The sequence below is a fragment of the Heloderma suspectum genome, chromosome 2 (genome assembly GCF_057233095.1).
Source record: "Heloderma suspectum isolate Gila_16-S chromosome 2, 16-S_ref, whole genome shotgun sequence".
Taxonomy (NCBI): domain Eukaryota; kingdom Metazoa; phylum Chordata; class Lepidosauria; order Squamata; family Helodermatidae; genus Heloderma; species Heloderma suspectum.
The window spans coordinates 29,285,193-29,299,287 of record NC_139459.1 but is presented as its reverse complement, the minus strand read 5'-3'; the positions used below and the strand labels follow the sequence as shown (position 1 = coordinate 29,299,287).

The following is a 14,095-nucleotide window of genomic DNA, read 5'->3' as shown; positions in this document are numbered from 1 at the left end:
TGTTAACTGACTACAAAGCATTTTTAAAAAACAATCTGTCCCAGAGAATAAACATGTATCTTTACTTCCCCTGGGGAAAATATGTGGAAGTGGTATATATCTCCATTCTAAATACTGAAAATCACGCTCAAGTTATGACTACAAGGGGAAGTTGTTTGGCTGTCTCAGGAGAGTCTGAGGACTTGATCCAGAGGAAGTGCAAATCTTATTATTAAGATAATATGCATTATTTATGTAGCACTTTTCTGTCAGCAAAACGGTGTGCAATTCTTGAAGGTACCTTAGACCTTCCTTGCCTGCCTGCCCGGTACACCTGCCCTTTCACTGGAAGACTACATGTGGCCCTAAAATGGCATGTTTGTGCAAAATCTAGTGCACTTAGAACTGTTTTGTGTGGTTGATTAACAAAATAACAGAAGAACAGCCACATCTGAGTCTGAGGTCCAAAATACAAAACCACATTTTTATGCTCCAACACTCATTTCACAGAAAGCAAACTGTGGAGGCTGAGAGACGTGGATCCAGAGGCATTCTTAGAAGTAAAGATGGTGCTGGAAGCTGACTCTTCACTGTACGGCATGCTAGCCTCCCAGTTAATTATTATAATAGAAAACATCTTTAAAAATAAAATAAAAATCAGGATGGGTCAGGAAGCTTGGTGGGTGCCAAGAGAGGTGTCCACTGACACATTGGTGCCCATGGGTAATACAATGGGGACCCTGGCTATCAATTCTAGTCCAAACCACAAGGCTTTGTCCTGGCTCCTCGTTGCCTAACCCATCATTGCCTGTGGCCAAAGATGTCTGTCGCCGGGAAATCTGGCCCTTTTTGGGCTCGCCAGATTTCCATGGCACCCCCAGCCTGGCTTTCATTTGCGAGCTGAGCTGTGGGTTTCTTCTGGAAATCTGGGACCTTTTTCGGGGGATGGCATTAATTTATATAAATAGCCATTTGCATAATCTGTGCAAATTTTGGGTGCAAATTATGCAAGCTGTGGCTGCAATTTATGTAAATTGCTATTTACCCAAATAACACCCCCCCCCCCCAAATTCACAAACTGGCCTGACTCAATGCAGATTGAGTCAGGCCATCTCGTGGGAAAACGAGCTGACACCCAAGGGGCAGAGCTGAGGAAAGCTCAGCGAGCTCCACCCCCTGGACAGATTCCTCCGACATCCCTACTTGGGGCACCAGTATTTTTGAAATTAAACAACAACAACTTGCAACACTAGTTGTGCAAGCAAATATATGACTTTTGTTTTAAGATCTTTTACTCCATAGTCTACCTAGAACATCAAATAGTACTGATGGTAGCTTAAGTATATGGTATCTTGAAATGTCTTGTTCGTGAGAAAGAAGAGAAAAAAAGTTAAGTGGTGATCGTAGTTATATCTTGTATATAATGTTTGTGTATGCCATCAATAATTGCTTTTATTTTGACAGTATGACGGGGATATTCGAGTTCTGTATACTACAACCATATCTCGAGCGCCATCCCCGAAGAAAAGAGGCTCCAAAGACTTACCAGTGAAGCCAGGAGAATCAGTTGAGGTTATTAAAAATGTGGATGATACTAAAGTCCTGTGTAGGAATGACGATGGAAAATGTAAGTACAAAAATGCACGTTCAGTCCTCTCCCCTGCTCTGTGGTCCATGTCTAGCAAGGTGTGGAGACTCTTTGTGCATCCAAGAACAGTGGGAGCCAGACAGGCATTACTAGTGATGGCCCAAGTCATGTCCAGATCAATCACAGACAGAACACATTCTGAGCAACTGCTTAAGGCACACAATGTTTCTATTATTTTATGTATCCTTGCTAAGGTCCATGTTCTATTGTTAATCTTCTATCCAGGGCATGCCTTTTAAAGCAGGGTTTAGTAATTCACTGCAGAATTAATGAAAACACTACTTGTTAAAAGAAAAACCACAAAATGCTTTTCAGTGCACTTCAGTGCTGTTTCTTTAACTCAGATCCACTTGGAACAAAGCCATGGTGCATAAATGAGAGGAGAATAGTTTCATAGGGTTCATAAATAACTGAAGAATGGAGAGTTAAAAGATGATGCCACAAGCATTATAGTTGAGGGGAAAAGCAAAATAAGCTTTCTGTAATTGGAGTGAATGTTCTGTTATGTAATTTTAGGCCACAAAGTTGGGAAATTATTGGAATATAGAGGCCTCCATCAGCCTTAATATGGTTCTGATAATTTTGTTAGCAGTAGTAGCTACGTTGTTCAGTCCTGGACATAGGATCATAGATCATAGAATAGTAGGGTTGGAAGGGGTCTAGAAGATCATCCAGTCCAACCCCCTGCTCAAAGCAGGAATCCAAGTCAAAGCATCCCTGACAATGGCTGTCCAGCCTCATCTTGAATGCCTCCAGTGTGGGAGAGCCCACCACCTCCCTAGGTAACTGGTTCAATTTCCATATTGCTCTAAGAGTCAGGAAGTTTTTCCTGATGTTCAGCTGGAATCTGGTTTCCTGTAACTTGAGCCCATTTTTCCGTGTCCTGCACTCGGGGATGATTGAGAAGAGATCCTGGCCTTCCTCTCTGTGACAAACTTTCAAGTACTTGAACAGCACTATCATGTCTCCCCTCAGTCTTCTCTTCTCAAGGCTAAACGTGCCCAGTTCTTTCAGTCTCTCCTCATAGGGCTTTGTTTCCAGTCCCCTGATCATCTTTGTTGCCCTCCCCTGAACCCTCTCCAGCTTGTCTGCATCCCTCTTAAAGTGTGGTGCCCAGAACTGGACACAGTACTCCAGATGAGGCCTAACCAGTGCTGAGTAGAGGGGAACTAGCACTTCATGTGATTTGGAAGCTATACTTCCATGGATGAAGCCCCAAATGATTGAGGCAGCAGTCAAAGACAGTTCACCAACACCTATGCATGTATAAAATCCAGTTGCCAGCATTGTGTCACATTCTAGCATGACCAAGACACGGATGTGAGAATGAGGCTGTGCAGATTGAAGGAGCGGCACAACCGATAAAGGATTATGTTTGATTTTGAATGAACGTGACCACCAGAGGCAGGGAACAGGTTTGGCATCCGGTCTTCCTGAGTTCACCTGTCATCCTTTGCAATGGAGAAGAGTACGATGTTGATCTTGGACGCCACTGTTGCAGCGAAGGAAAACTCTGCAGATTATCCCAGACAGTAGTGGCCTATCTCCATTGACAGGGGCCCACAGGTGAAATTTGTACTTCATTTCTACAGAGCCCCTGAAATATACGCACTCTAGCTCCATACACAACCCAACCCACCCATTGAAATGGTAGGCATGTTGGTAGGTAGGTAGTGTTTTCTGTAGACACCAGCTGCCAATGTTGTAGGGTAACGTTACACCCTAACCGATGTGGATGAATTAAGTCTGTCTTAGTAGTTATTGGGATTGGTTAAGGCAGCCTTCCTCTATCTGATGCTCTCTAGATGTTTTGGGCTACAATTCCTATCATCCCGGACCATTGGCAATGCTGGTTGGGACTGACGGGAGTTGTTGAGCAAAGCACTCTGAAGGTTGGGGGAAGAGGCCACTAGATGGCCCTTACCAGTGGAGGCTGGTGGCTCCGATGTCAGTGGGGCAGTGAATCTGCTCTAGGTTTCAGTCAGAACTAGTCAGAACTCTAAAGGAGATATCCATGGTGCTTGGATACCACCTTTAGAGTTCTGAGTGAAACCCGGAGCAGATGCACCACCCCACTGACATTGGAGCCACCAGCCTCCACTGGCCCTTTCTGTTGACTGCCTTTACTCAACATCTTTGCTGAGTGGCGGGTAATTTTATCCTGGTTTTCTGAAGGCCCCCTAGTCATGCATTTATCTGTGAATAAGTCTGTTTGTTATCCATCTCTGTCCCCTGTGGGGGTTTGGGTTTTGGAATGATAGGAATGTTGAGCAGGGCTTGTGACCTTTCACTTTATTTGTCTACAAAGCTCCAGGAGTAGGCAGTTTTCCCTGGGGCACAGTCGCTGCTTCTGCCTTTAGCTTTAGGCTACAAGCCTTTTACAGTGGGGATCCACATAAGTCTTTTCCCAGGGAGAGATGTTGAGCCTCTCCCTGCTTTACAAGCTGCTTTGGGAAATCTTTACCAATACAAAACTTGTGAGGAAGCTGTATAAGAAGGACAGTCCTCTACTTGAAGGGCTGACAGAGGACTGTCCTCTCTTTGAAGGGCTGTCAGAAGACCATCCTCTGTTTGAAGGCATCCTCTATTTGAAGGTCTGTCAGAGGACTGTCCTCTATTTGAAGGGCTATCCTGTCCAATTCTAGTTTAAAGATAATGAACCATACGAACTGTTGCTCATCCAGAGTTAGCACCTAGACAGCAGGCTGGAAAGGCAGGCACATAGGTCACATGGTAGCAGTCTTCAATAGTATGGTGAGATGTACTGCATTTATATTTAAAGTATAATAGTTATTTCTAAATTTGTATCTATACAGATCAGTTAGCATATGCATATGCAAATGTTAGGCAAATCACTATCCCTTGTCCTCTTTTTTTTGGCAATTCATAAGGAGCCAGAGCCACCCTATTCTCTTTGACTTGGTTCACACAATCTCAGGGTGGTAAATAAGCCACAGTGGCTTGCAAACTACCCTGTACGTGCAGGTGGCTGTATTTACCTAACCACCCTCGCTGGCACTACTTGTTGTGATGTCCAAACCTGGCAAGGGTAGATGACTGGGGTGATTAACAAACCACGCAGAACCCAGCCACCCACCTTGCTGGGTTCAGATGCCACAAGCCATGCTGGTGGGGTTAGTTATGTAAATCCATCTGGCATGCAGCTAGCATGTGCAGGGAGGTTAACAAGCCACCATGACTTATTAGCCACCTTGCGATTGTGCAAACAGTCCCAGTGTCTTACTGGACAAGACTCCCTCCAGTCCAAGTCACTGGGATGTTCAAGGGGGCAAACTACACATTATATGCATATTTGTATAACGAAACCCATTTTGAAAACTCAACACACATGTTTCAGTGGGTTTAGCTCTGCGTTCCCCAATGTGGTGCCCTCTACTACACCTCCCATCATCCCTGGACAACAGGGTGGCCATGCTGGCTGAGGAAGTTGGGTGTTGTAGCCTAACACGTCTGAAGGGTGCCAGGTTGGGGAAATCTGGTTTAGGTTTTGGTATATGAACAATATTGCAGTAAATTGCAGTAACTACTTCTCTTCTCGAAAACGAACACAAAAACTAAAAACATGGGTTGTCTTTAAGGGAATTGTGTACTAACCCTCAAGAAGAGGGTTCTCTCTAAACAATACGATGTGATATATACTTATAGCTGTGTGTGTGTGTGTGTGTGTATGTAGTGTGTGTGGCCTTGACACTGAAAATCAATAATTTGCTCAAAAAGGCTTGCTAATGGCAAAGATTATGCAAGACAGGAAAGGGGATTAGAATACACTAGATATGAGCTCATTTCCCCAAGGGAGTTGTAGTAAAGTTGCGGTATTGTCCCTCATTTAAGGGGAAGTCTTCCTTGTCTCGAAATGAATGACAGGAACTCAGGTTTCAAAGGCCACAGAGGGAGTTGTATTATCAGGTTCAGAATGTTTGCCTTGCAGTTTTTAAAAGCAACTGCAAGGAAGGAAAGTGCTATCCATTATTCTTGTTTCTTCAGATGGGAAACTGAGTCACAAAGGCTACAATGTGTAAGCCAAGTGTAGCCCTTTTAAAAGTCAGTTTGCATGTTCTGGAGAAAATGGGCTATGAAGTGCATCCAAGACCCTTTTCAGAGTATGCATGTGAAAACCAGCTTTTATTTTTGTGCTGTAGTAGTGGCAATGGTACAATATCTGATCCTTATTGAATGAAGCCTTGGGAAAGGATAGCATTTTCACTGGTCTTTTAAAAAACTATACATAGATTAGGGGAGATGTGCACTCTAGTGCTGAAAAGCAGGAGCACACAGCCTCCAAAGAATATTTCTCTTTTAAAAATAGCAAATAACAAAATAAGGAGGGGGGGAATGTTTGTTAAACAATGTTAGTTGAAGTTTTTGACAGCAAGATAAAAGATTTCCAATGCATCTGGGTGGAGTGGTGTAGAATACTCCGGATGTAAGGTTCTGAAGATGGCTGCCATGTCAATTCAAGCTTGTCCAGTGAGTGTTCTTCCTGCTGCAGGCAATTCCTCCCAGTGCTTCCTGGGAGGCTCAGAGGAAGGTAGCAAGGGAGAGTCCCTTGCTGGTGCTGGCCTCCCCAACTGAGGAATGCTCTCCCCAGTGAGGTCTGCCTGGCACCAACATGGTCATCTTTTTGGCACCTGGTTAAGACTGTCCTCTGCTCCCAGGCATTTGACAGTATATGATGGGCTTCTTAATATAGTTGTTTCAGGTATTACATTGTTGCTTTTAACTGTTTTGAACTGTTTTAAATTTAAAGTATGTTTTGGTCCCTGTTGTAAGACTCCTTGAGTCTTTTCTCTGAGAAAAGTGTCTAACGTTTAATAAATAATAATTATAATAAATATAATAATACATGCATGATCTCTTCATTACACTAGTCAGCAGCGGTGGATGTGTATTTTCCTTCTAATTTTGTAAAATGATCAAAACAAACAGGTTAATTAAAAGAGTATAAATTTATGGTGTGTAGTATTTTCTTCTCACATAATACAAGAACCTGGTATCATCCAATGAAGCTGAATGGTGGAACATTCAGGACAGATCAAAGGAAGTACTTCTTCATACAGAACATAGTTAAACTATGGAATTGGCCACTATAAGATGTAGTGATGGCTGCCAACTTGGATGGCTTATCTAAATCCTTTCCATGAAGAATAAGGCTATCAGTGGCTACTAGTCACTATGGCAAGATATTACATGCAGGATCAGAGGAAGTATGCCTCTGTGAATACCAGTTGCCGGGAAACTAGAGCAAGAGGGTGCTTTTGCACTCATGTCCTGCTTGTGGGCTTCCCACAGACAGCTGGTTAGTCATTGTGTGGGGAAACAAGATGCTGGATAGATTTGGTCAGATTGAGCAAGGCTCATTTATATTGTTGTGACGTCTGAACCCTGAAACTCATGGCTTGTTCTAGGGTTTCAGGGTGATTTGTAAACCACCGCAACCACACCCTCACCAAGTTCAGATGTCATGACAACATGTGCCTGGCAAGGGTAATTTTGCTAATTAGGTGGCTCACAATCAGCACATACAGGGAAGGAAAGTAGCCACTTTGGCTTACTTTCCCTCCATGATTGTGCGAACCCGCCCTTAGGGAGCGCCTTCTCCCCTATGTCCCAGTCCACCATCTGAAGTCCTCTGAGGGCAATCTGCTGCAGCTGCCCAACGTGAGATTGGCAGCCACATGCAAGAGGACTGTTTCCTTCGCTGCCCCTCCTTTGTGGAATGACCTGCTGGTTGAAATTCTCCCACTGACCTCTTTGGAGGTCTTTAAGCAGGAATTAAATACTCTATTATTCTGGCAGGCCTTCCCTTTTTAGAACTCTTGTTCCTTTTGCTGACTTCTGTATACTGTTTTTAAGCTGGGTTGTTTTCTTGTTGGATTTTTTAAATAATTGTTTTTAGTTCAAAGTTGTTTCTAGTTATATGTTGTTTGTATATATTGTCTGTATGCTTTTATGTAAATGGTTTTTAAACTTTGTATATTGTATTTTAATGTTTTAACTTTTGTAAACCGCCCAGAGAGCTTTGGCTATGGGGCAGTACAGAAATGTTAATAATAACAACAACAACAACATCCAAACTCAGTGCGGACAATTCCGCATGTTAACTACACTCAAGCCACCCGGAGAACCCATGGCTTGTTGTTGGGTTGTTGAGGATAGCTTGTTCTCAGGGTGGTATGTTGTAACATGCAAATCTGGCAGTGTTGCTTGTCAGCAGTTTCTCAGCATGGGCAACAGATTCGCCTGGCAAGAGCAGCAAAAAGCCCAGCCATTCCTCATAATCTCACTAGTGCCACCTCCAGCCTTCCTTCTCTCTTGTCAGTGAAGTCCTCCTCTCCACCAATACTGAAATGGCACTTGGGAATGTCCTGAATGCGTTCACCACTCAGGGGTTTTGGTGCTTCAGAATTACACAAATGTGTTCATAATTGTTTAAATTATTATTATTCTTTCCAGTCCTTTGCAATGCGCAGGTTTACCTGTCTGCTATGTACAGTCTGCAGTAGTGCATTCGCCTTATCAATTTTCCTGTAACTTATCTACTCCACTTTGGTGCTTCCCATGACAGAGTTCACTGTCACTGGAAGTGGAATTTGTAATTTACAAGGATATTGGCAAGGTAATGTACTTCTGCAGACTGCACAGAGCAAATCTGCACATTTGCGGAGGATTAGGGGGAAAATAATTTTTACAAATTATGAACACATTTGCGCGTTTCAGAAGCATCCAAAAAGAAAGAAAGAAAAAATGCTTGTGAATGAAGTAATTGTGTGGATCCAACCCACTACTTTTAATTGTATTTACTGCTGTATTTAAGAGATTTTCAACCTGTCTTTCAGGGCACTCTATCCTCACAAAGTGGCTTACAACATTACAAAGATATGAACATAGAATTATAATTGAATTCACACACAGCAGTAGCAGTTAATAATTTTTAAGCACCCAATACAGATTGGAATAAATGAGCCTTCAGGTTTGATTTTTTAAACCCAGCAGTGATGAAGCCATATGTATCTCTCTGGAGAGGGAGTTCCAAATGTGTGGGGCCATCCCTGAGGAAGCCCTGTCTCTGGTACTGGCCAACCTGATGGCTCTTGCTGGTGGGCCTCTGATGCTAATCTTAATGCTTGGCCAAGCTGTTCACATGCAGAGTTGTGAGAATATTAGGCAAGTCATCAAGTGATGTGTATGAAATGTCAGAAACAGCCCTTTTTCTGATTTCTAGACATGTCCTGTAGAAATAAAATTCTGAATCTGTGAAAGTGAAGGACTAACTGATTTTTATTCCACAAATGAACAGTTCATACATCCTAAGAACTTCCTTCAAGGTAGCACCTTGTCAATTCCACCTAAATTACAATACATCTCACAAGGTCAGGATGGAATCCAAGGATAACACGTGGAATTTTCATATTATAATTATTTTCTCCCTTTCTCGTGGTTTTCTGTCAGCTGAGAGGAGAGATGTCGACTTAACACTGAAAATAATTGTGTACATATAATTTAATTTTACAGATGGCTATGTCCGAAGAAGTTGCATTGTAGATGAGTAAGTGCAATGTTTTCATCTTGAAACTTACTGTAAGAGACAGAATTGTCAAAGGGTAGTGAAAATAATGGGGGGTTTTCCACTCAGAAAATATGAATACTTTTCTGTAAAAATGCTGATAGGTTTTTTTTTAATACACAGAAACAAAAGCATTTCTCAGAGTCTAAAGCCAAGTGTTTTTCCTGATGACTTTTGATAAGGACACTGTTTATGACTCCTAGTCTTCACGTTCATATTTTGACACACTATACTGGGAAAAATCCACTGAGAAATTTTCATCATTGAAATGAGTGGCAATTGTGCAAGTTTTACTTATTAATTTCATTTCCATCCTGCTTTTCGTCTAGGGAACTCAGGACGGCATGAATGGTTCCCCCACAACCCCATTTTATGCTCACAACAAGCCTGTGAAGTAGGTTAGACTGGGAGATAGTGGCTCCGTTTTGCACGATAGTAGCAAATCGTGAGTTAATTAACCCACAATTTGCTGTGGCGCATGCCTGTGTGTGTGGAGCACATTATTACCTGTAATCTACAACTAACTGTAGATTAACTGTGGGTTGTTTAACGTCCAATTGGAGGTTGCAGATTCAACATGGCGGTAACAGGCCATCCTGGCAAATTGTGGGTTAATTAATTAATACACAATTTGCCATTGTTACATGCAAACCAGCTCAGTGACTGGCCCATGGTTACCTAGTGAGCTTCATGGCTGAGCAAGATTTGAACCTGGGCCTTGTCTGACATTCCGACCACTGCACCACACTGGCTCTTTCCCTTCTTCCCATTATTTCAACATGGCTTGCCCAGGAGAATATCTCATTAGCTGTTGCCTAATATCTTCTTCCCCACATGTTTCATCTTCGGAAACATCCCTTCAAATATTTAAATTGTTTCTAAACTAAATAATTGCCTTTTTGATGTGAACTGAATTGCAGTGGGATTTAATTCCAAGTTGTCCATAAATCCATAGGAGTGTGCTTAATATCATTTTACCAAATTTGAAAACTTAAGAGCTTTTGAAGAGCTATAGTTCAGTGGTAGAGCACATGCTTTGCATGCAGGAAGGGGAGTGGGGACAGTTTTGGGAAGCCATATGTGCTTACTCTAAAGTAAGTAACACAGCAGGGGGCCAGCCGCACACTATGTAATTAATGTAACATTTGCCCAATAGTCAGTGTAACTAAACGATACTGAGCTAGACTCAGTATAAGGCAATTTCCTATGTTCTTTGTATGAAATAATTAAACCAATTTCATTTTTTTCTTTCTCTAAATTTACAGAGATGATGAAATCTACGATGATATTGCTGATGGTATGTTGCATATGTTGAAGATAATTGTAATTATTTAGGATCAAGTCAGTTTTCATTTATTTTGTTTTTAATCACAGGCTAGGCAATTTTAATACAAAACTGACATTTTCATTTTTTCCTCATGTAGGCTGCATATATGATAACGATTAGCTGCAGACGTCTCCCCAGCATGAGCTTCTGGATCTCCAACTAGTTGATATAAGAGTGAAATGTATTACTTGTACTGGTTGTTGCATAGGTACAAAAATATTTGGTTAAGCTATTCCACCAGTTCCTGAACTGCAAAGCAGATTTCACAATGGAAGCTGTTGCTTGGAAACCCCTACTTGACTGGAGCCACAAAGCAGACCTTCTAACCACCTCTTCAGTACAGTGCAGAACACTGTTAAATGATTAGGACACCCATCCAGTTCTATTTTCGCCACTTTTTTTTGGTTCCACAAAAGCATACTCAAAGATGAAATTACTTTCATCTTGTAACACCTCTGTTCCCAGGCCACGGATCACTGTCTGAAGTGCCCCGGGCCCATTACAACTCTTCTTTACCTGTTGTACATTGTGTTCATTTACTCTTCAGTTGGTCCTGCACTAGTTTCAGAATGAAGCAGAGTGCATCAGCAAACTGACCATAATAGTTTTGTTTGTAAAAAGAATGTTAACGATGTGTCATCTCACAAAGGGCCTGGTGGTACTTATCACCTAACAGCTTCAGTTCAACAACACGTTCAACACATCCCCACCTTGGGAATGTTTTATACAAGGGCAGGTTAACACTTTTTTACATTAAGAAAAATAAATCAACTTTTACTAGAGAGGTCTTGGTCCTGGATATGTGGAATGAAGCAGTTCGTTCACATTTTCCTTGTGCATGCATTTTGCCTGTGGGCACATTAGATGCATGCATATTCATATTTATATTGCACACACACATGCCACTTTGCATACACAATCCTCAGAAATTTAAAGTTTAGAGATAGGGATTGAACTTGAAAAATTCTACAGCATATGAGTCTACGCCAATAACAATTTTAAAAGGCATCCACAATACTTCTACCCCCCAAAAGAAAATAGAGGGACAAAATAGAGACAGAGGTAGCAGAGAATAGGGACTGGAACTGATAGCAGGAACTAATGCCTGCATAGCTCCACTCCCTCTCTTTTCCTTTGATTTGCCTCCCCTCCCACCCCCCTGGGTAAGAAAAATAGTGAGCACTTTGAGGTGATCTATTAGGTTTTAAAAGCTTCACATGCACTTGAGGAGGGTTGTAACAATTTTGCCTTAGTCTACTGCAGCAAAAACAACAAAGAGTCTTGTAGCCCCTTAAAGACTAACATATTTATTCTGGCATAAACCTTCGTGGAATATAGCCCACGTCACCAGAACCTTTTATCAGCTGTGCTGCAAGGTACAAAACAAAACATTTCATCACACATTTCAGTCTCCCATCAAAATAGATTAGCCTCATATCATGCCTATTGTTTGATACCTTGGCTTGTAGAAAAGATGGGGAGTGGGGAGGCTCTCATCCACTGATACTTATTCAGCAGATAAATACCACACTACTTGTGGTGACAAAGTCTCCATAATATATTTGAAACAAACAAACATTGCAGTTCCAACAGTAACGTCTGCAATGATATGAATGTGTCCACACCACATGCATAGTCTTAGTCTGGTACAATTATTAGCAATAGCACTGATTTGGGGAGAAGGAAATGGGGCCAGGACTAAATTAGGCTGCCGCTTCTCCACTAACCACTGATCAGTAGTGTTACCATCTGACCAGGAATGAGTGTTGGCAACCCCCAGTTGCTGGATCAGATGTGAAACGACATCACACACACAGTGCCGGTTTGCATGTATAGTTCCTCTCCATAGGCATATGCATGTGGAAGCCCCTAGCTGGACTGCAATAGCAGAGGGGTTGTGCTGCCCTCACACACAACCAAGGGATAGGTTTGCTAAAGATGTAGTAGCCATTGCTTGTGTGTGTTTTTAATTGAACAATTATGAATGTAATTTAAGTATTTGTTTTTTCAACTATGATTTTTTTTGTGCTGCATACTGAGATTCTAGCCTGGAACTATTGACTTTACATAGCAACATTGTATTATAATTATCTAAGAGATCTGTGTGTGTGTGTGTGTTTTGGGGGGTGGGTGTTATTAATTGTGCGTTCTTATTCTCTGTAGATTTTGTTCTTTGTATGATTTGGAAAACATTAAAGCACTTACGGGTTTTCTAAACCGCAGACTTTTTTCTTTTTACTGTATCTCTTCACTCACCAACAGTCACCAATGTTCACCCCTAGACAGGCATCATAGCCACTGCTTTAGGAATACATGCTGAAGCCAGCTTAAAAGGGAGTGGGGGGAGTAGAAGCAGGGTATGCCTGGCATGGTTATCAGGCAGTGGTGGCCAGTATCAGGAATGAGAGCAGGCAAGGCTCAGAATTGGTTCAGAACTACAAACCTTGGCAAATCAGAATGCTCACCTCTTATCCAAGGCAAACATCATGACAATGCCCTCCACTGAATTCAGACTGTAATCTGAGCCAGAGAAGAACTCCTCCTTCCCTTCCACCATGGGATTGAACTTCTTTTATCCCGAGAAGCTCCCGTGGGCCACATTCCAGTGGTGGGTGGAGCTGAAGGGAAAAGGGAGCAGGACCAGAGGTGAAAGGGTTCAGGGCCCAAAATACCAGCATATTTTATCTTAAAGTCCTTACTCCCAGTAAGCCTTAAGAGAGGCATTTTAACCATTTAAATGGGGGGGAAACTGGACAAAAGCCAGGAAACTACCAAACGATTGGTGGTTGGAAATGGGATGGGGTCTGGGGAAGGGGACTTGGCCATCAGGGAAACCCAGGTGGGCCAAACTGGGACTGCAGGCAGGCCAGAATTGGTCCTTAGGCCTGAGGTTCTGCACCCCTGCCTTCCACTAAGAACTCACTCATCTCCCACCCCCAGGCATCCACTTATCACTTCCTTCTTCCTCCGCTTTCCCCTATGTGGCTGTGGTGGTGGCAGAGGCAGCAGGGGATCCCTTCCTCTCTCTGTCCGCAGTGTGAGTTACTGTTATTGCATTAGGGACCTATGCCCCTGCTGTAGGGGGAGAGCCTCAGCAGCAAGATAAGGAAAGTTGGGAGGGGGGAAAGAGAAACCTGCTGCTGCCGCCACAACAGCGGGAGCACTCAAATAAGCATTGGGTGAGGGAATGGATAAGGACTCCCCGAGGGTTGGGAGAATGTATTTGGACCCTGTTGCACTTCTATTGATGTCAGTTGGGGTACGACTGGATCCAAAATGGCCTCATATTTGGGCTTGGAAAGAACAATGAAATTTCCCAGCTGTTTAGAGAAATCACACTGTTAGCTGAATCAAAGAGGTGAATCCATTACTAGGCACAGTCACCTGCATACTGGTGCCGCTTTCAGCCAAATGTGTATTAAAAACTCTCATGGCCAATACAACAGGAGTTCCCCTGTAAAACCAGGGCTATGGGACTTCCCACATCCTGCATTTTCAAAACTGGCAATTAAAGTCTGGTTCAGAGATCAGTGAAGAATTGGATCCAACAGTAGGA

At 42.6% G+C, this 14,095-nt stretch overlaps 1 protein-coding gene across 15 annotated transcripts in view; it reads left to right on the top strand.

Moving 5' to 3' along the window:
* Nucleotides 1-12,756, top strand: part of FYB1 (FYN binding protein 1) — a 90,572-nt gene extending 77,816 nt beyond the window's left edge. For 9 of the 15 annotated variants that reach the window (XM_084833120.1, XM_084833119.1, XM_084833113.1 and 6 more), the window contains one exon: nt 1,444-2,223. In XM_084833120.1, coding sequence (XP_084689246.1) covers nt 1,444-1,866 — 423 coding nt within the window. In that variant the 3' untranslated portion in view covers nt 1,867-2,223. Of the gene's footprint in view, nt 1-1,443; nt 2,224-9,160; nt 9,195-10,477; nt 10,510-10,636 lie in introns of those variants that run through there. The other 6 variants (XM_084833126.1, XM_084833125.1, XM_084833122.1 and 3 more) reach the window with 1 other exon arrangement.
* The last annotated feature ends 1,339 nt before the right edge of the window (nt 12,757-14,095 follow it).